The sequence below is a fragment of the Phacochoerus africanus genome, chromosome 5 (genome assembly GCF_016906955.1).
Source record: "Phacochoerus africanus isolate WHEZ1 chromosome 5, ROS_Pafr_v1, whole genome shotgun sequence".
NCBI classification, from domain to species: Eukaryota; Metazoa; Chordata; class Mammalia; order Artiodactyla; family Suidae; genus Phacochoerus; species Phacochoerus africanus.
Window position 1 is genome coordinate 99,043,209 of NC_062548.1, and position 21,004 is coordinate 99,064,212.

The 21,004-nt window shown below is 47.2% G+C and overlaps 1 protein-coding gene across 2 annotated transcripts in view; it reads right to left on the bottom strand.

Annotated features, from left to right (window-relative positions):
- The window catches only part of PRKCE (protein kinase C epsilon), a 514,416-nt gene that overhangs the window by 168,405 nt on the left and 325,007 nt on the right, over positions 1–21,004 (bottom strand). For both annotated transcript variants that reach the window (XM_047782147.1, XM_047782148.1), the window contains 3 exons: positions 19,783–19,868; positions 15,446–15,575; positions 774–916 (listed from right to left, as the gene is read on the bottom strand). In XM_047782147.1, the coding sequence (XP_047638103.1) occupies positions 774–916; positions 15,446–15,575; positions 19,783–19,868 (359 nt within the window). The remainder of the gene's footprint in view (positions 1–773; positions 917–15,445; positions 15,576–19,782; positions 19,869–21,004) is intronic.

Here is a 21,004-nt window from a genome sequence, read left to right on the forward strand (position 1 = left end):
CACACGGCCTACCCCGCCCCCACCAGGATTTCTTGCCCAGTTAACATGGGTCCAATTTTCTCATAACTTGCTCCTTCAGAGACTCTTATATTTTCTAGGCTGGGAGCCAAGGCTAAGAAGGGCCTTCAAACAACATGCTACGGATGCCTTGAGCTCTGTTTACATCTGTGGGCCCTGACTTACCAAAATAACATTTTAGCAAATGGATGTCTTCCTACTGACATGCAGAATGTCACACGGACAGCGACAGGGCTTTGGTCTCCAAAGAAAGGCCCAGATGTTTCACGTCGCCAGGCATTAACAATAGTCCTGGGGCAGCTGAGTGCCGGCACTATCTCAAATCTTCTTGGCTTGCTCCTTAGCAAAGAATGTGCTTCCAGCTCTTCATCCATTTATCCTCGTTACAGGAATACCAGAGGCAAAGTTCAAACCCTGACATTGCTTTCATGCCAATCCCGGAGGCAGATAAGTCCATTTCCCTGCCTAAGGTTGAGCTCTTTCTGGAGGGCATTCCAGAGTCCTCATCTCAAAGCTGCTGCTGCCCTAAGAAACACACACTCGAGAGCTGCTTAGCTTTTCCTCACTTCTGAAACTGAAGGAGACGTTTGTGTTACCTGCCTGGCTTTTTCTTTTTCTTTCTTTTTCCTTCAAGCACATTGTTTTGAGTCCAGTGTCTCACCCCCGGGAGTCTTAGCACTTCACTCCAAGGGCCTCTCAGGAAGCCAACACAGAGGTGCCAGCGCACACCAAAGAAACACCAAAGAGCCAGTTACCTTTTTCCTCCTCTGGCCACTGTTGGTGATTTTGTCTGGAGTGACGCCCAGGTCAGCCAGCACTTTGGCGATGCCCCTGGCGTCCACGCCACAGTTGGGAGCCACGTTAGTCTCGCAGCGCCGGTGGACGTTCATCTTGCAGACTGTAAGGAGACACGGAGAAGCAGCTTCCAAAAGGTCATGGCCTAAAACGTTACCTTTTTGTTCTGATGGTATTTGTTTGTTAGAGTTTGGAATAGGCGGAAAGACCAGAAAACCATCCATCATCCCATCACACGGAACTAAAACTATCCACCATGGTACCACCGTCCAGAGATCACCACTGTGGATGGATAAAAATCCCACTGAAAGTTCCCTTGAGGGAGCAGAACACTGAGTGTAGGATGTAATTCACTCATCTGAAGAAAGTGCATTTGGATGGTGAACCCAAATGGGTCCCCTGTAAACAGGGCACTCCAGGACTCTGCCAACATGCGGGACTATCATCCAGAGAGGAACGCCCCCAGTGCAGCCTGCCGAGATGCTCATCTGAAAATCAGGAGGCTGAATGGAGAGACCTCCAAGGCTCCTTTCAAATCCTAACTCGAGCGTCAAAGGAACAAAGGTCTTTGTTTTGTCCACAGCACTGAGCTCTCCCTGGTACAGGACATCAGAGGTGAGGATATAAACTGTTTTGGTTTCCAGTCCAGCACATAAAGAGCTTGGAAGTTGTTGCTCTGCCCTAACGAGTAAAAAGCTGAACAAACTGGAAAATCAACAGCTCTTCTTAAGACTCACTGGAGAAGTAAGGTCACAGGGCAAAGCCCTGGCCCCTAAAGGGGAGAGACAGACAGGCCTCCACACGAGTCACAACTCAGCAGAGCAGCAACTCCTGAGCAGCAGCCTTTGTGGAAACCAGTGCCGGGTAGGGAAGGGTGCCCTCAAAGTGGTAGACTGCTGGGGTCCCAGAGTGGACGAGTCTGAGAGCCAGAGACTCGGGCTGACCCCTCATAGAAGCCCCCCCCCCCCCGCCATTTCTGTGAGATTTACCTCTACCTGTTCGAACAGATTCTCACGGATTCTCACAGTGAATATTGGAGAAAAGTCCCCTTTCGCTTCTGACAGGGGGAGAAGTATTTTGAAATACACCAGAGCCCTAAGTTCTCAACAAGGCCTGCTCTCAGGAGAAATTATTTCATTGGAGACACTAAACTACTGTGGTTTTATCAGATCCTAACCAAGCTAATTCCAGCCTGCTCTGGTTATCCTGTCCCGCTAAAGGGGTGGTGGGACCCTGAGAAACACATGTAAAGCTTGTAGTTCAGAGGCACAGGCTCACAGAAAGCCTGAGACCAAATCATAGGATAAGAGAATGCTTCCCCTCCCCCTACACGTTAGCATCATGTTACTAATGGCCTATTTACTGCAGCTTTTTTTATTCAAGGCATCATGTCCAATTATTAAATATATATATACATGTATATATATATGTGTGTATATATATATATGTGTATATATATATATGTGTGTGTATATATATATATATGTATATATATATATATATATATAAGGCCTATTAAAAGGCAAAAAACAGTTTGGAGAGATAGGGCAAACAGCAGAACCAGACCCAGACACGTCAGGGATGTTGGAATAATCAGACCAGGAATTTAAAACAACTATGATTAATATGCTAAGGGCTCTAATCAATAAAGAAGATAGCATGTGAGGAGAGATGGACAAGGAGAGAGACGGAAATTCTAAGAATGAATCAAAAGGACATCCTAGAGATCAAAAGCCCTACAACAGAAACGAAGGAGGCCTTTCGTGGGCCCACTGGTGGAATGGGTATAAATGAGCAAAGAATCTCTAAGCTTGAGGATATGTCAATAGAAACATCCAAAACAGAAAAGCAAAGGGGAAAAAAACTAAAAAAAAAAAAAAGGACCAGGATATCTAAAACTGTGGGACAATCACAAAAGGTATAATATATGTATTATGGGAGTACCAGAAAGGGAAGAACTTTTTAAAATGAACAAAAGAAATATCTGAAGCAAAAATGACTGAGAATGCCTTTAAACTAAAGTCAGACACCACACCACAGACCCAGGAAGCTCAGAGAACACCACGTGACATACATGACAAAAAACCCAAAATATTCGAAGCAAAAATGACTGAGAATGCCTTTAAACTAAAGTCAGATTCCACACCACAGACCCAGGAAGCTCAGAGAACACCACGTGACATACATGACAAAACACCCAAAATATTCGAAGCAAAAATGACAGAGAATGACTTTAAACTAAAGTCAGACACCACACCACAGACCCAGGAAGCTCAGAGAACACCACGTGACATACATGACAAAAAACCCAAAAACAACAACAAACTACATCTAGGCCTATCTACCATATACAAGTTTCAGAAAATCAAAGAAAAATAGTCTAAAAAGAAGCCAGAAGGAAATAACACCTTACCCACAGATGAGCAAAGATAAGGACTGCATTTGACTTCTCATGCAAGCAGGAAAAGAGTAGAGTGAAATATTTAAAGTATTGAGAGGGAAAAAATGTAGAATTCTGAACCCTATGAAATAATTCCTCCAAAAAGTGAAGGAGAAATAAAAACTTTTGCAGACAAACCAAAACTGAAGTAATTTGGTGCCAGCAGACCTGTCTTGCAAGAAATGTTAAAAGCTCTTCAGAGAGAAGGAAAACGATATAGGACAGAAACTCAGATCTACATAAAGAAACAAAGGACATCCCAGAAGGAATGAGTGATGGTAAAACAGACACTTTTATTTTTTAAATTCTTAATTGATCTAACCGATAATAATTTTTCTAAATAATAAGAGCAACAATGTTTTGATTATTATGCTTATAGATCATGTGAATAAAATAGATGCTAATGTATAAATGAAATAAATGCCAACAGTGATACAGGGAGTGGGATGGAAGAATTAGGATTATTTTGTTATTATAAGATACTTTACTACACATGACGTATTAGAGTATTATTTAAAAGTTAACTTGGATTAGCTCTGAATGTATACTGCAAACTCTAGAGCAAACACTAAAATAAGTTAAAAAAAAAAAAGAACAAACATTCTAAGAAAGAAAATAGAATCATATAAAATGTTCAATTAAAACCATAAAAGGTAGGGAGTTCCCACTGCACCTCAGCAGTAACAAACCTGACTAGTTTCCATCAGGATGTGGGTTCAATCCCTACCTAGGTTAAGGAGGTTCCCAGGCGAGGGGTCGAATCGGAGCTACAGTTGCTGGCCTACACCACAGCTCACAGCAACGCCAGATCCTTAACCTACTGAGCGAGGCCAGAGATTGAACCTACAACTTTGTGGTTCCTCGTCAGATTCGTTTCTACCGTGCCATGATGGGAACTCCTTGACAATCACTTTAAATGCCAACTAGAAGACAGACTGTCACAGTGGATCAAAAAAACAAAACCTGACTATATATACCATCTACAATAAACACACTTTAAGTGTAAGACACCTACAGATTAAAATTATAAGTATGGAAAAAGGTGTAACATGTTAACACTAATCAAAAGAAAGCAGGAGTAGCTATAGCAATTTCTGACAGAGCCGACTTCACAGCAAGGAGAGTTTTCAGGGATAGCAAAGGGCATCATAAAAGAGCCAATTCTCCAAGAAGACATTAAAATCCTTAATGGATATGCACCTAACAGAGCATCAAAATACACAAGGCAAAAGCATTGAACAGCAAGGAGAAATAGATAATTCCATTATTATAGTTGGAAACTTTAACACCCCTCTATCAAAAATGAACAGACTCAGAAGGCAGAAAATTAGGAGGGACATAGCTGAAGTCAACAGCTCCATCAATGACTAGATATAACTAAATATAGTTATCTATTGAATCCATCATCAGGCAATAACAGAACACACACTCTTCTCAAGACTGCATGGGCCATTTGCCAAGATAGATCACATTCTGAGCCATAAAACACACCACAACAATTTTAAAAGAATAGAAATCATACACTATCTGCTCTCAGACCACAGTGGGAGTAAATTAGAAATCAATAATAGACAGTTGAAAAAAATCCCCAATACCTGGAAATTAAATAACACACTGCTAAATAACACATAGATCAAAGAAGATACCTCAAGAGAAAATTTAAAATATTTTAAACTAATGGAAGATGGAAATAGAGCTGATCATAATTAGCAAAATGCAGCAACAGCATCCTTCAAAGACACAATCTGCTAAAACTCACACATGAAACAGACAAATAGTAAATAGGTCTATATCTATTAAAGAAATTAAAACAGTAATTAAGAATCTTCAAAAACAGTTAGTACCAGGCTCAGATGGGTTCACTAGTGAATTCCACCGCACATTTTTGAAGAAATTTTCCAATCCTCTACAATGTCTTATAGAAGATGTAAGTAAAAGAAATACTTCCTAACTCATTTTATGAGACCAGCATCACCCTGACACCAAAACCAACAAAGACATTACAAGAAAAGACAACTTCAGACCAATATCCTTCACAAATACAGATATAAAAGTCCTCAACAAAATACTAGCAAGTTGAATCTAACAATGGAAGAAAAAAACATATAGCCCATGACAAAATGGGATTTATCTCAGCTATGCAAGGCTAGTTCAACTTTTGAAAATCAATTAATATAATCCATCACATCAACAGGCTAAAGAAGAGTTCCTGCTGTGGCACACTGGTTTAAGAATCCAACTGCAATGGCTCGGATTGCTGCGGAAGTGCAGGTATGATCCGTAGCCCAGTGCGTTAAAGGATCCGGCATTGCCACAGCTGCAGGGTAGGTCGCAGCTGCAGCTCAGATTCGATCCCTGGCCCAGGAACTTCCATGTGCTTTGGGTACAGCCATAAAAAGAAGGAAAAACAAAAAAACAGGCTAAAGAAGAAAAACCCCACATCCTATCACCAATGCAGAAAAAACATTTAACAAAATCCAACACCTATTCATAATAAAATCTCTCAACAACCAAAATATAGAAGGGAACTTTCTCAACTTGATAAAGAACATCTACAAAGACCCACAACCAATATCATATTTAATGGTGAGAAACTAGAAGCCTTTTAATTTCAGGAACAGGGCAAGGATGTCCCCTCCTACCACTTCTTTTCAATACTGTGCTAGCTAATGCAATGAGTGAGATAAAAGGTGCAGTGAAAAGGAAGAAATAAAACTGTCTTCGTTTGCAGATGACATGATTACCTATGTGGAAAAATCTTAAAGAATTGGCAAAAAGACTCTTGGAACTAATAAGTGATTATAGCAAAGTTGCATATTACTCAGTGAAAGAAGCCAATCTGAAAAGACTATATATTGTATGTTTCCAACTATGCCATGCTCTGGAAAAGCCAAACTATGGAGAAAGTAACAGGATCAGTGGTTGCCAGGGGTGGGAGGAGGCAGGGATGAAGAGCCAATGTGCGGAGGATTTGGATGGCAGTAAAACTAATCCGTATGATGCTAAAATGGGGGATACTGCACATAGTACATTTGCCCAAACCCATAGAAGGTCCAGCACCAAGAGTGAACCCTAATGTAAACTGCGGGATAATCATGTGTCAGTGAAAGCTCGCTGGTGGAAACAAATGTATCACTCTGGTGCCCATGTTGATAGTGAGACAGGCTGCCCCTGCCCCAGCAGGAAGGTAGATTGGTACTCTCTGTACCTGCCCCTCAATTTTGCTAGGAACCTAAAACAGCTCTAAAGTTAAAGGCGATTGAAACACACATGGTTTCCAGAATGAAACAGGCAGGATGGCCAGATCTGCTACTGGCCCCCCACACTGACCTAAAGGGAGAAAGAACACAGACCCCACTCCCCTTCCCCCAAACCCAGGCTTGAAGAGCTTTGTGGAGCTGACCACACCCACAGAACCAAGGAAGGGGTGGGAGGAGGGCTTTCTCGACAATGCAACAAATGAGAACATTCCACCACAGCCTGGCCGTGGTGCCGACCCTATTAATTATTACTAACAGCACCTGACAATCCTCAGCTCCATCCCAGACTCCAGGCAATGGCACTTGCTCTGGATTCTCTGTCCCGCTCACCTTTCCTGCACCTGCCCACCAACCCCATGAAAGTCCTCTTCCATCTCTTTCTTAGCTGACAGAAAGGACAAGAGTGGAGCAATCAAATGAAGAGCAAATGTCTTAGCAAAAGGCGGTTTATCTATGTGCTTTAGCCACTGGCGCCCTCTGCTGTTGTAATGCCGGACTTGTCCATCCTAATGAAACAGCTCAGGGTGGCTGGGGAGCAACATAGGACACATCTTTGGGGACTTTTTCCATTTAAAAAAAAAAATCCTGTTATTTCCCTGGGGAAGCTGTGTCGTTGTCTCAATGTGTTCATTTGTTTTAAATCCCAATGACATGTCAGTTAAAATGGACCACGTGCAAAAGCGACTTGGAAAGTGCTTTGAAAATCTGGAAACCTGAGGGCAAAGCTGGCTGAAGGAAGGGAACTTCACATTGTTTAGGCAGCCAGAGTGGGGCTCCTGGAAGCTGGGAGGTGACACACCGAGGCTGCAGATCAGTAAAAGTGGACGTGCCAGTTGGAGCCAAAAGAAACGTGACGTTCATTTGCAGGAACGTGGGCCAGACAAACCAGCCAAATTGCCCCCTTCCCCCACTTGTCTGCCCCATCTGGATTGGTGAGCACCCTGGCCAAGTGCCAGGGGCTGCCAGCCGCCTCGGAAGCTCTAAGCTGCCCCTAAGGCTTCCCTTTGCAGGCTGCCTCCTATTGCTCATTTTCAGCTGTTTCAGCCGGATGAGCTGCGCTAGGGAGAAACAGAGCAGCCTTGCTAGGGCGCTTCTAAAAGGAGGATCATTACTGGGCTTCTACCTAGTTTTTTCCTCACATGTTGTTGAGCTTCTACTCTGTGCTGGATGGTGCCGCGGCAGCAGTATCGTCCTCAGGACAGATGGGACTCGGACACACTAACCTTCATTTTGGTTTCCATGTTTCCACCCTTTTCATAGCTGAGATTAAAGCTAAGCTTGCAGTGAGGAGGGTCAGGCTGTTAAGAATTCTTCCAAAGCAGGTGGATGACCTTGTGAGAATAATGACCAAGCCAGGCCTGGGGGACCAGCAGGTCTCTGGGTTCTGCAGAAATCTCTTTATAAGAGGGCAATTTGGCCCTTGAGGGTGAGCTGGGGCAGTGGTTTGATTTCATAACAGGTTACAGTCAGCCATGCCCGGCTCAGAGGCAGAACACACACAATTGTGAATAGGAAGCTGTGTGCTTGTGCCATGGAGGCTGGCAAGGATGGGTGAGTGACCGGTGCAGAGTTCCGGGCAGAAGAAGGGGACGGGAGGCTAGAGGGGAGGGAGCTCCTTGGAGAGGGTGATCACACAAGGCACCAAGTGTCACCGGAGAAGAGAGTGGGGAGTCTTGATCACACTGGAACCATCATTTAAAGCTTTCCAGAAGCAATGACTGGCCAGCGGTCTGCTACCCAGCACCCCTCAGACAAAAACTCTGAGTCCTCTGCTGTCCTTCCGAGCGTGACAGGGAGCCCTCGTCACAATCCCCAAGCACAGCCGGCCGCTACTGCAAAGGATTCAGAATCAACTAAGACAACCCCGTGGCACTTCAGCGCAGAGCAGGGAACAGCTTCTTCCTTCCCTGCCCTCTGGTGTTAACTGGTTACTACCCAGAACATCTTCCCAGGTCCTCCTTTCCAGGTCCTTCTCCTCCCTCGAGCAGCAGGCTCAAGCCCCATCTCCCTCAGAAAGCCTGTCCTGACCACCAAGTCCTGCCAGCCTTGCTTGCGCTTCAATTGCTCAAAATTATGTCTGACTCACTGCTTGCGTTACTGTCTATGATTAAACTTGTTATGTTTTAATGCCCAAGTAGAGGGAAAGTTTCTAGAAAACCAATGCTTTATCTTCAAGTTCTCCTCAATGTCTTGCACACATCAGGACACCATGCTTTTCAGGGTATTCCAACTCCGTGGAAATTAGTAATACGTGGGCAGCATCAATGACTGGACCCCAGCAGATAATAGCTAACTGAAATCCTGAAGTCACTACACAGGCATTTTCTGATCATGCAAAATTCAATGTCAAGGCAAAAGAAGGGAAAGCAGTTAAGGAACATGACATTTTAAAACAAAGAAAAATGCTCTTGTGTAATTCTCTCCTTATGAGGTTTGAACACAAAAGATAAGAAGTTACTGCAAGACTTCTAGGAGACTTTCTTCTGTAACTATTCATACAAATGCAGGAAAACGCATGTATGAGGATGCTTGCAGCAGCACAAAATAGTGAGGACACAGAAAAAGAATGTCCACCAAGAAGGTAATGTTTAAATAAAGTATAGAATGGCCATGATGTGGAATATTAAGCAGAAACTTATATACATTGACTTGGAAATATTCCAAGCCACATTGCAGGAAAAGCAAATTACAAAACAATGCATATAGGACTTAATGAACACATATTTGTTGAATGCTAAGGTATCAGCTGCTGTTCCAGATGCTGGAGAAACAGCAGAGAACAAATACGACCCCCTCCCCCAAATCTCTACCCTCATGCACCTTATATTTTGATGAGGTTAGAGAGAAATAAACATAAAATATAGGCAATTTAGGATATTAGGTTGAAAAATGTTTCAGAGAAAAAAAAAAAGCAGAGGAAGGTAAAGGAAGTTAAGGGATGGGAGCTTAAGTTTTTAAAAGGGTGATCAGGATAGACCCTGCAGAAAAGGATCACATTTGTGTGTGTGTATATGTGTTGGGGGGTGAGTGGTGGGGGGCGAAACAGCTTCTAAGTTGGCTTGTAATAATCTCCACCCCTAGTCTGAGCCTTTACATCAATCCCTCCCATTAAATGGGGGTTGGACATCACACTCAGTTTGGGGCATCACCTCTCACTTTTGTGTTTGCTGCTCTGAAGGAAACCAGCTTCCCTACAGTGAGCTGCCCTATATGTCTAGGCCATGGAGCAAAGAACCGAGGACTCCAGCCAAAGCCCCTCGCTTGAGTCTGGAGGGGACTCTCTTCGAGCCTTCGGATGAGACCAAAGCCCCAGCTGTCAGCTTGACTGCAAACTCATGAGACACCCCAAGTCAGAAGCACTCAACTCAACTGCATCTAGATTTACAACCCAGAGAAACTCTGAGGTAATGAATACTGGTTATTTTAAGCCAGTCAGTTTGGAGATAATTTGTTACACAGCAATAGCTACCTCATACAGTGTGTATTAAGTATTCATACAGCAAATGTACATAAAAAGGCCTCAAAGGACCCACAGCAAATGATTAGCAGGAGGTAAGTCTGGGGATGGATGTGGAAAGAGAATATAAAGAACTTTAATATTTTTATACACGTACTCAAGTCTTGCTTGACTTTTTTACAGTGAGAACTCTTTATGTATTACCTGTGTTTTTAAATTCTAAAAATACAAACAAAAGTTGAAAATATGACAAGGAACCTCTTTGTTAAAGAAATAATAGTAAAGGACTGACATTTTCAGAAGTGATGAGAATAAAAATCCTTTTTTAATATTTTTTAACTATCAACTTTTTTTTTTTTTTTTTACTGGAAGGAAAGGAAAGGGGTGGGGAAGGAAGGAAGGGGAGGGGAGAGAAGGGGAGGAAAAGGAAACCTTTTCTTCCTCTTATTTGTATGGCTCCCACAGCCACTCCACGAGGTGTGCAGCGAAGATCACTCTTTTCATGGCTTTCACTATAATTCTCAGAAAGCAGGAGGGCAGGTGGGATTAAAAGGAAGCCCAGGGTCACCTGGCCAGGGGGCCCTGCCTGTAATTGCCTGTCTAGGCAATAAGAGAACCAGGACAGACCGGTTTCCCGAACTCCTAATCAGGGATTTTTGCTGGCCACAACCCTCTGCCTAAGGGGTCTACCCCCAAACAAGACAGCTTGTTTTTCATTAGCTCCTGGAAAGTAAGTGACCCTCTGCCCCTTAGCACACAAAAGCAGCCTTGGTTCACAGCTGTTATTAGGACTGGCTCTCAGACAGGAGCAGGGAGCCAGGAAGAAGATTTTTCAGGAGTCTCCAGGCCAGTCCTTTCCCAGGACCCACCTTGGCACAGAGCTACAGTCAGAGCAGACAAGGGGGCAGGAAAACCAGGGCTGCTGCAGGCCCTGCAGGACAGATGGTGAACTGTATATAGAGGTCTGGCTTTCTGAGAAATTGCCTCTTGGTGCCTGGTGACTTCAGGGCAGCTGTGCTGGAAACCTAAGCGTGAGTTTACAGGCAGAAAAGTGGGGGTGGCCCACGTGGCAGGTGAGAACCCCACATCTTTAGAGAAGGAAATAAAAACTATAAGGTATTGAGAGTCTATCTCCAAGGGAGACTGAGTCCTTGGGTCAATGGCAAAATTAAACAGGTGCAAAAGGACCCTAGAGGAGTGCAGGTGAAAGTGAAGGTCAGGTTGGGAGAAGCAGTACAGTTAAAAAAAAAAAAAAAAAAAAAGGAATAGAAAGGGTTCAACTGTCTCAATGATATAGTGATGCTAATAGCTGAAGGTCTGGAGCTAATTTCTGGGCTAACAGTGGCTAAGCTGATCAGACAGACCCTCAATCAGTCTGGAGAAACTCAAAAACTATGCAGACACTAAAATCATAAGAGACAAGAATGAAATATTTTGACTTCTCACTTCGTGCTGGTGTTTTTCTGCCCTTGATGAAGGAGCTCAGTTATCTAACAATAGCCCGTGAGCATCCTTGTAGCACCTGGCTCCTCTGGGCCGTGGGCAAGGAGGTGGCAGCCCAGAGGACACAGGCAGATCCTCACAGGCCCCTGGTTGTACCTCCTTGTGCACACTGTCCTTCATTCCCAGCTTCCAGGAAAATGGGGGTAATCATGTTCCCTCTACCTGGCGGATAGAGGGACGGTCCCTGGAAGAGCACATACACAACACTTGAACCTATGTGGCTCTGGCAGTTTCAGGCTGATCAGGACAATCTCATGGATCCTTCTCTCTAGATCCAAGCCCTTGCCAAACTGGTTTCACTGAAAACACCTAAACCTATTATCTCCAGGAGTGGGACAGGCAATAAAGTGGAAGCCACAGATCAGCAGGCCAAATGGCCGGGGCCTTATATGACCTGGGGACAGGGGCTCCAAGCCCAGGAGGCCAAGCCAGCCTGATCCAGCAAAGGGGAAGACCTGATGGAGTTCTTCCGAGCAGGAGAGGGCCCAGAGCACGGATCAGGGCTAAGCGTCGGAGCCAGCGGCCTGGGTCTAACTCCAGCTCCATGGAGACTTGCTCTGGGAGCCCAGGCAAGTCACTAAGTCTTGATTTCTTTTTCTTAGCATAGGAGCAGAACCAGATTTAGACCCAGACAAGAGAGGCACCTGCCCTGGCTCATCCTGGCCATCACCCTCTCCATGGGGTAAGGCGCCTGCAGGGGCAAAAAGACTTGAGGTTGAGAAAGTATCAAAAGAGAGAAGGAAACACAGGAGGTTGGAAGGGGGAGGGGACAGTGGAACCATTCTGGATGACACCGATCATATGCAAGGTGGATACATGTCACTACACCTTTGTCAAAACCCACAGAATGTCCAAGACCAAGAGTGAAGTTAAGGTAAATTATGGACCTTGGGAGATTATGATGTATCAGTGTAAGTTCAGAGACTGTGACAAAGGGACCACTCTAGTGGGAGATGCTGATGGTGAGGGAGGCTCGGTGTGTGAGAGGAGGGCTATATGGGAAATCTCTGTACCATTTGCTCAGTTTTGCTACAAATCCAAAACTGCTCTAAAAATAATTGAGAGACACAGAGAGAAAGGAGTAGCAGGGATAAGAGAGAAGCAAGGGGAAAATGGCCATGTCATGGTCACAGAGGAGCAGGACAGAGAAGATCTGTGAACTTCTGTTGGGAGGTCTGTATTCTGAGCAGCCTTTACTTTCCTGTCTCTGTGTGGCCTGACTCCCTCGTGTTCCCTGGACTCCGGTGAGCAAGGATCTTTGCCCTAGGCAGCCTCATTCTCCCCATGCTGTACTTGTGCAGGCTTGAGAGTGCTTCCTGCCAAAACAGAGCTCAATACATGGTCCCTGGGCCCTGCCTTCTTCCAGGGTCATCCAGGGACCCACAGCCCCAGCAGCCACATCTGGGTGACTGGGCTGCCTTCTTAACACATCAATATTTATGAAGTGACGGTATCTCCATTTGGAGTCCCTAGACAGATCAATAATTAATATAGTTACTAAAAACCAGACATGGCCTCATCAGAGTTCCATCCAAAGCAGGCACTACACTTCTCGGCAACCCCACTCCACTTTCCAAAAATGCGTCATTCCTCTGCTCAACACACTCGAGATTCTCACTGTGTTTTTTTTTTTTTTTTTCCTTTCTCTTCCTTTGCTTTAATGTCACTTAACAGCAACAAGGATTTCAGCAGGCCCTGCCTCTTGCAGGTCACGTGCTAAAATTCTAGAAAGGGAAATGTGATGTCTGGGAAGCCCACACAGGACGCCGGGTGTGTCAGCCGTCAGCACTTCCTCCCGTCCTGGGGCAGGTCGTCCCCACATCCCACAACAGCTACTTCCAACCCTTCTCACGCCTTCCGCACCACCCCTCTGCGCACTTCAACTCTGAGGAGGATATCCTCGCTCAGAAATGACAGAACTCGTTGCAAGGCTCTCCACAGACTCAGACCCTGAACCTAAGTGATCACTTTGCCCAGTGTCACCTCCCCCTCCTTCCTTCCGCAACACAGGAGGCGCATCTGCAGACCAGCCTGCCTAGAAGGAGGGGGACCATCTCCCCACTCACCTAATCTCTTGGTGTCCATGACGCCATTCTTTGCTGCTTTTCCTCCTACCTTGGAGGTCCTTCCCTTCCAGTCCCCTTTTTTTTTTTTTGGTCTTTTTAGGGACACACCAGAGGCATATGGAGGTTCCAGGCTAGGGACTGAATCAGAGCAGCAGCTCAGGCCACAGCCACAGCCACGCCAGATCCGAGCTGCACCTACGACCTGCCCTGCAGATCACTGTGATGCCAGTTCCTTAACCCACGGAGCAAAGCCAGGGGTCGAACCTGCGTTCTCATGGATACTAATCGGATTCGTTACCCCTGTGCCACAATGGGAACTGCCCTCCCAGTACCTCTGCGCACTAATGGTTCCCAGGTTCCCATGGTGTTCTCTTCTCTCTTCATACCCAAGGTACTTCTCCCGGGGATGACATCTGCTTTACAGCTTTAACCACCACTTAGGCATTGACAAATCCCACATCTAAATGCCCAGCCTAGACCTCTCCCCGGAATTCCAGGGGGAAGGTGCCACAGTTGGACAGGTGCATGTAAATTTCCCATGGGTGCTTCAAAACTAGCATGTCCCCGGAGGTCCTGCTGAATCCAATGGCAGTGTCTGGGGTGCTACAGAGGTGCGGGTTCAATCCCTGACTCTGCGTAGTGGGTTAAAGAATCCAGGGTGGCTGCAGCTGTGGTTGTGGGTCGAAGCTAAGGCTTGGATGCAACCCCTGGCCTGGGAACATCCATGTGCAGCCATAACAACAACAAAATGAGCATGTCCCTAACTCATCTCCACCATCACTGCCTCCAGCCCAGCCATCCCTTCCGTGTTCCCTATCTCAGCAAATGGTGTCACTATCCTCCCAGTCACTATAGCCCATGAATTACTCCTCAGTACCTCCTCATTTGTCTCCCCCTCTTTATTCCCTCTACAGACGATACCTTATTTCCAAGCCTCATACTTTCTCATTCGGATCCCTCCAATGACCAGCTGGTTCATGGGCTCAGAGTCCCTTCTCATACTTCATCTCTTTTTCTAGTTTTTCCACAAAGGGACTTTATGAATAATACATTCAGTAATAATAACACTGTTTTTTAACATAATTTAATAAAAGTCATAGCATTTTTCATTTTTAAATTTAAATAATAAAATTTAAATTTGTATTATTTAATAAAGTAATAAAACGCTTTTAAAATAATGTCCATGCCACATTCCTGCCCAATAGTTCATGGTTGTCCAGCTCTCTGAGCAGGTTGGACCAGCTTATGACAACTGGATGCTCTATTCGGGCTTCCCAGAGTATGATCCCACCTCCTCATATTATGTGCCATTACCTGTGTTGCTTAGCACACTCATTTGAGCAGAAGAGAATTCATGGGCAGGACAGCAGGAAACAGAAACTCAAGACTCGGAAGTCAAGGTTCAAACCCTACGTCTTCTCACAAGCTCAGTGACGTGATCAAATTACTTAGTCTTAGAGCCTCAGTTTCCTCCCAGGGGACACAGGCCTACAAAGGCTCAACATGATGTCTGCGTGACAGGGCTTCTCTTAGAGGATGCTCTGAACCACAAGCGGTGACAGAAAAATACCTATGACTCACTTCGGGCCCTAACTCCAAAAGCATTTCTTCCCTTCTACCCAACGTATCTTCTCCTTCAATGATTTCTGCACTTCTGTAGTCTCATCTTGTCTCCCCGGCCTGTCGACAATCTTAAAAGGGAGAGGCATCTCCCTTCTTCAGGCTCCCTCTGCCAAGTGCCCTGGATGGTGTGCACAGAGACCTCTTAGCAAATGCCTGGCCTGTGCTCAGTCTCCGGCCAAACCCTGAAGGCACGCAGGGGCTACAAGAAGGAAGATTCTTTAAGGGGCAGGGACATCAGGGGCACAGGTGGAGGGGGAGAGGCGGGCAGGACCCAGCACCTTACCTTTGCACTGCAGCCCCTGCCGCAAGAGGCCCCAGAGCAAGGAGCCACAGTGGTCGCAGAAGGTGGGGACCTTGTAGTTGTGGATCCCGAACTTGTGGGGCATGTTGACGCTGAACCGCTGGGAGCCCACCTGCAGGGACAGCAAAACACAGGATCACTGCCAAGCTCCGTGCTGTGAGAGCTGCTCTGGGAAATGAGGTGACCAGAGGCTCCTTCTCTGGGCCCTCACCCCACTCTCTCTGCCACTCTGCTGGGATGCTGCTCCCCATTCATCCCCGGGGACTCCAGGCCTCCAACTCCCACGGCACCCAGCGCTCAATCTGCACCAAGCGCTTGGCCTTAGAGAGCTGTCACTGTGTGCTTTTGAGGCTGCTAGAGCACAGAGGCACAGCTAGGCAGTCTTTTGTCAGCTCCATGGGGGATGTGGGATTCTATGAATCCAGCACAGCTGGCTGTGGGCACTGTGGGTCACAGTTATGCTAATAGAGAAGGTGCTGAGCCATCAGCTCTGGGACCACAGGTCAGGCACCACCGTACGGGTAGGCATGAGCTCACAGAGGAGGGAATTAAGGTGCAGTGAGATTAAGAGCAGAGTCAGAATTTGATGGCACAGGCCTAGAGTCCGAGCCCTGGCTTTTCAACTGCTGTTTTGCCACTTACTACTTGAAAGGAGTAAAGGGCAGGCCAGGCGGCAAGAGGGGAAGGGGAGGAGCCCAGGCATCTGAACTGTGTGGGCCTGGGTCTGCCACCAGCCCCCTATGAGGTCTCAGCCAAGTTTCCTGACTTCTTAGAGTTTTGGATTCCTTACATGGCACCCCCATCCCACCCAATGTCACAGGATTACAGAGTCAGTGAGATGCCACCAGTGGAAGGGCAAGGGTTCCACAGAAGCAAGGGGTTGTCTGGGGCCTCCCGGCCCCGCATGGAGAGGCTCTCCACCTCCACCTCAAGCAGAGCAGCCACACGAACAAACTGCCCCTCTCAGAATGCCAGGGGTCCACCACCTGAGACCCCCTGGGCTGCACAGAGTGTCCCTCTTGCTACTCTGGGCATGAGGGAGTGGACAGCAGGTAGCGAAAAAGCTGTCCTTGGCTCACTGCTGCCTAGGGAGGGAAAAGCCCTCGTGGGGGGTTAAGGAGGAGGAGGGAGCTGGGCCCAGTCACGGATGTGACATGGATGGAACCCAAATGCCGGAGCCTGGCTGTGCGCACACACGCCCTCAGGGCCACTCCACTTCCTAACAAGCTCCCTATCAGCCAGCAACAAGGACTGGCCCGTCCCTGCGCTGGACCAGAGTTTTACAGAGCCCTGCCTTAGAGGCACGGGCTGCCTGCTCTTGCCTCCGTACGAGTTCCAGACATCATGCCCAGCCCCCCTCGGATGTGTGGCACAAGGGTGTCTATTTGTGAATACAGTCACGTCAACCCTACTTGGCCGGGGGACATGGGAAGTCACCGTGTCTACTCTGCTCCTGCAGATGCTGTAGACATGCTGGACTGAGGCTCGTGGCCTCTCAGGATGAGCCCCCCAGGGACGTGGCAATGGCCACGGTGAAGAGGCAGGGAAGCATCCCAGGTGACTAGGAGGGTCAGATGGGGCTGGAGAGCATGTGACTCTCAGCCGCAACCACTAAGGACACTAAGGTAGCAGAGAGCTGTGAGGATGACGGCATGAACACAAGACCAGCCCGTAGAATCAGAGTGACCGCAGGCACCCGGGAAGGCTGCCCCCGTGCAGGCAGTGGCACGGGTGCACACAGCAGAGGGGTGGGTGAGACCAACAGAAAGAACATGGGGAGGGAGGGTAGGGGAAGAAAATAGAATTGGCAGGTTAAAAGTGAAAAGAGGAAGAGAAGGAAGGAAGGCGATGCAAAGAGAGCACATTTCTTGGTTAGTGTGGGCAGGGGTGTGCGTCCTAAGTGTGACCCCACAGACACAAGACAGGGCCGGGCACCGGCTAAGGGCTCATGGTGCCAAGTTCCAGGAGCCCGTTGGCAGAGCACCTAGTCATGGGACATTAGACGCTTGGTGTTCAGAGCCAGGTGGGTTTGGGGGTGTGTGTGTGATGAGTGTGTATGTGCCTCACACTGTGGGGGTGAGACAAAAAAGTGAACTTGAAGATGGTCCCCTCAATGCTGCACCTGGCAGAGAGCAGGTCTGTCTCTGTTATGTGCCAGGGAGATGGCAACTCAGAGACTGGCCCCAGAGAGCATCCAGACAGGCAAGCCATCCCACCCGCTAGGAAACCCAACGTGCCCTTCGTCAGTCCAAGGTGGTTTCTCTCCTGTGGGCCATATACCAAGTTTGGGAAGAAACCTCATTGGTGACTTCTTTTCACTGCTCAAGAGGCCAGGAAATGCAGTCAGAAAAACCAGGTCACAGATTAGGCTGGGTTCAGTGCATTTCAAATCTCAACCCTCCAGCCTGCGTGGCATGAAGTCACAGGGACTCCCTTTAAGGAGGTGTGAAAGAGCTTTAGAGGGCTGTAGAGGTTCGTGGTTGATTTAAAAAAAAAAAAAAAAAAGAACATATTAAGACTTATGAGATCCCTGAGAGCAGGAATCACATATTCCTTTGTTTCTGTGGGACATGGAACACTATCTGGCATACAGGAAGTGCTCAACACCTGCTCAATAAAATGTCCATAGGAAGGAAGGCAGACAGACAGCAGGCAAACCATCTCTTTCTCTCATTTACTTGAAAAAGTCACAAGGGTTACAATAGACTTTGGACTGTGATCCTGGACCAGGAGTCAGGGGGCCCAGGAGACAGTGACTTGCAATTTCAGCTCTGACGGCAGAACCCCTGCAAATAACTTGGGTGTTCGGGGCTGTCTGCCCTGCGGGGACATGGGATGTTCAATCCAAGCCTCATCCCCTTCCGCTTTCCAGAGACGGTGTGAAATCAAAAGGAGATAAAAGATGAAAAATGCTTTGGATGCCAGGATGTCCTTTGGTTGAATTATTTTTAAGAAGCAGGTAAACGCGCTCTGTAAGTCACTTATTTTGGAAGCCAAATTACAAACCCATCGGATTATTAAACCCACCCAGGGCCTCTCTCTCTGACATCCAATTCTAATGGCCTATGATTACGTAGTATTTATTTCACCGAGAATTGAAAGCACGTCAAGAAATCACCTCTTGTGAACACAGCTTCTTTCCTCTAACTTAAAAGTCCCACCTGTCATCTTTCCCAAAAGGTTTTTACATCTCTTAGCAGAACCAAGCTTCTCTCTGTCACTTAGAAGAAACCTCACTTCGAGCTGAATGTTCCTTCTTCCTTGCCCCCGACCAGGTACCCTAACAGGCAATCCAACACTCGCTTCTAAGATTAAGATGGCACAGCACAGCCAGCAGTCAAGGGCTCAGACTCTGGCGCAGACTAGCTGGGTCTGGGCATGGCTTTTTTTTTTTTTTTTTGTCTTTTGTCTTTTTTGTTGTTGTTGTTGTTGTTGCTATTTCTTGGGCCGCTCCCGCGACATATGGAGGTTCCCAGGCTAGGGGTTGAATCAGAGCTGTAGCCACCGGCCTACGCCAGAGCCACAGCAACGCGGGATCCGAGCCACGTCTGCAACCTACACCACAGCTCATGGCAACGCCGGATCCTTAACCCACTGAGCAAGGGCAGGGACCGAACCCGCAACCTCATGGTTCCTAGTCGGATTCGTTAACCACTGCGCCACGACGGGAACTCCTGAGCATGGCTTTTTTAAGGACTCACTGGGAAGTTTGGGGCATGTTAATTTGACCTTTATCTGCCTCTCTTCTCTCTGTTGGAAAGGGAAGGTAATATCAACATGGATCTCACTGAGGTTGTTATGACATTAAATAATATATGACAAAGGGCCTAGATCAGGGCACGGTAAGTACCCCGTAAATGTCAGCTATTGTTGTTGTTGTAAGTGTTTCTCGGATTTGCTAATCCTGCTCCACTCCCCCGTCACTTCATAAAGATAAGATTCCTGCTCGTGTGTTGTGTCTCGTACTGATTATGAGCTGTGTGGAGCCCTTGACGTGTCAGTGAGCCCTTCACTGTTCTGATGAGATAATGACATAAAACAACTCACTTTTTCCTTGTGGGTTTTTTCGAGTGGGCATCACGCAGCCCTTGGCCTCATATCCACACACACAAACCCAAGGCTTTAGAGCAGCACTCATTCTAAAGACTGTGCCTCACGCCGGAAGGCAGAGGACAACTCCCTTCATTTTTGATCAACACAATGAAGAAAGCAACGGGACCTCCGTGAGATAAGGTTTTTCTTGGGGACCACAGAGGAGGCACTGGAGGGCGGGGATGGCTGTAAAGAAAGCCCAGAATGTCAATGTTATAAATATTTACCTCGTCGGGAGTTTCCTGTTTCTTTAATCCGGCGCACTTCGTAATTATGAGCTCATGGCATCGCTTGTGGACCACGCAAGTGCAAACTGCGAAGAGCAAAACACAGAGGCCTGAGCGACGAGGAGGGGCAGAAAGCTTCCATGGGGTCTCAGGGGAGGGAAGAGGGGAGCCGTGCCCCTTCCGTCGCCCAGGCTTAATGGAATGCCCTACCTCCATGCAGTCATTTCGAAGCACTCTGCCATCAGAGCCATTAGGGCTTCCTCAATGCTCTGGAGAAGAATGGACCATTTATATTCAAAGGGCAGCAGCAGTTCTCTAGTTCCAGGAGTACCGATCAATGTTCTTGCTTCTAAGTGCCAAGGTCAGGGAACAATCGCCCAGCCCGGGAGCACTGTGTACCCAGGGCACTGCCACTACCTAGGCTCCACTCAGGGTCCTGTCAGGGTCGGCTGGGGTGATAGGGGTGCTGGCCACAGGCAGATGGCTGTTTGGTGGCAGAGAAGTTCTTAAGCTTTTTCATCTGGTGGTGCCCCTTCCGTGCTGCCCTTTAACATTTTCCATTTAATTTAATACTTCCCCCACAAGTAGCCTATGGCTCCGGCTTTAGGTGTTCCAGGTCAGTATGGGCAGTAGGTGGCTGAAAGTAACCCAAGAACCATTCTATGTGTGCACGCTACCCCCGGAACACAGCTGTGCCCAACAGAAGCTATGCCAGTGCCTTGGGGTGAGACCCCCGTCAACCAGAGGCTGGCCGAGGAGATGGGAGGGTCTCCTGGCTCTAATCAGAGAAGCCTCAACGTGACCTGGTCACATACCCACCCTCCAATTCTGGACAACATAACCTTGCATTTGCAGTCAGTTAACTTGGCGGGGTGGGTGGGGTGGGGGGGTGAGTGCATGACGTCAAGTGACTGTTAAATGTTTAGGAGCTAATGATGGTACAGACGAGACAAAAAAAGTACGAGCAAGGACTGTTAGTGACACAGAATGAAACAAGCTGGTGAGAGAGCTTCTTCAGGGAGTAAGAGAGTGAAGGAGCTGATGGGACAAACAGAACCTGGCTCAGGACACGGGGCAGGCGGGGGAAGGGGGGTTCAAAGAGCCTCTGACTCAAGTCTTATGTTCACAGGGAAGAAAGAATTGCTCCCCGTTGCAGCTGCACAAAAAGGCTGAGACTCCTGGGACACCTGCAGACGGTGGTCCCACACGTAGAGATGGCCAG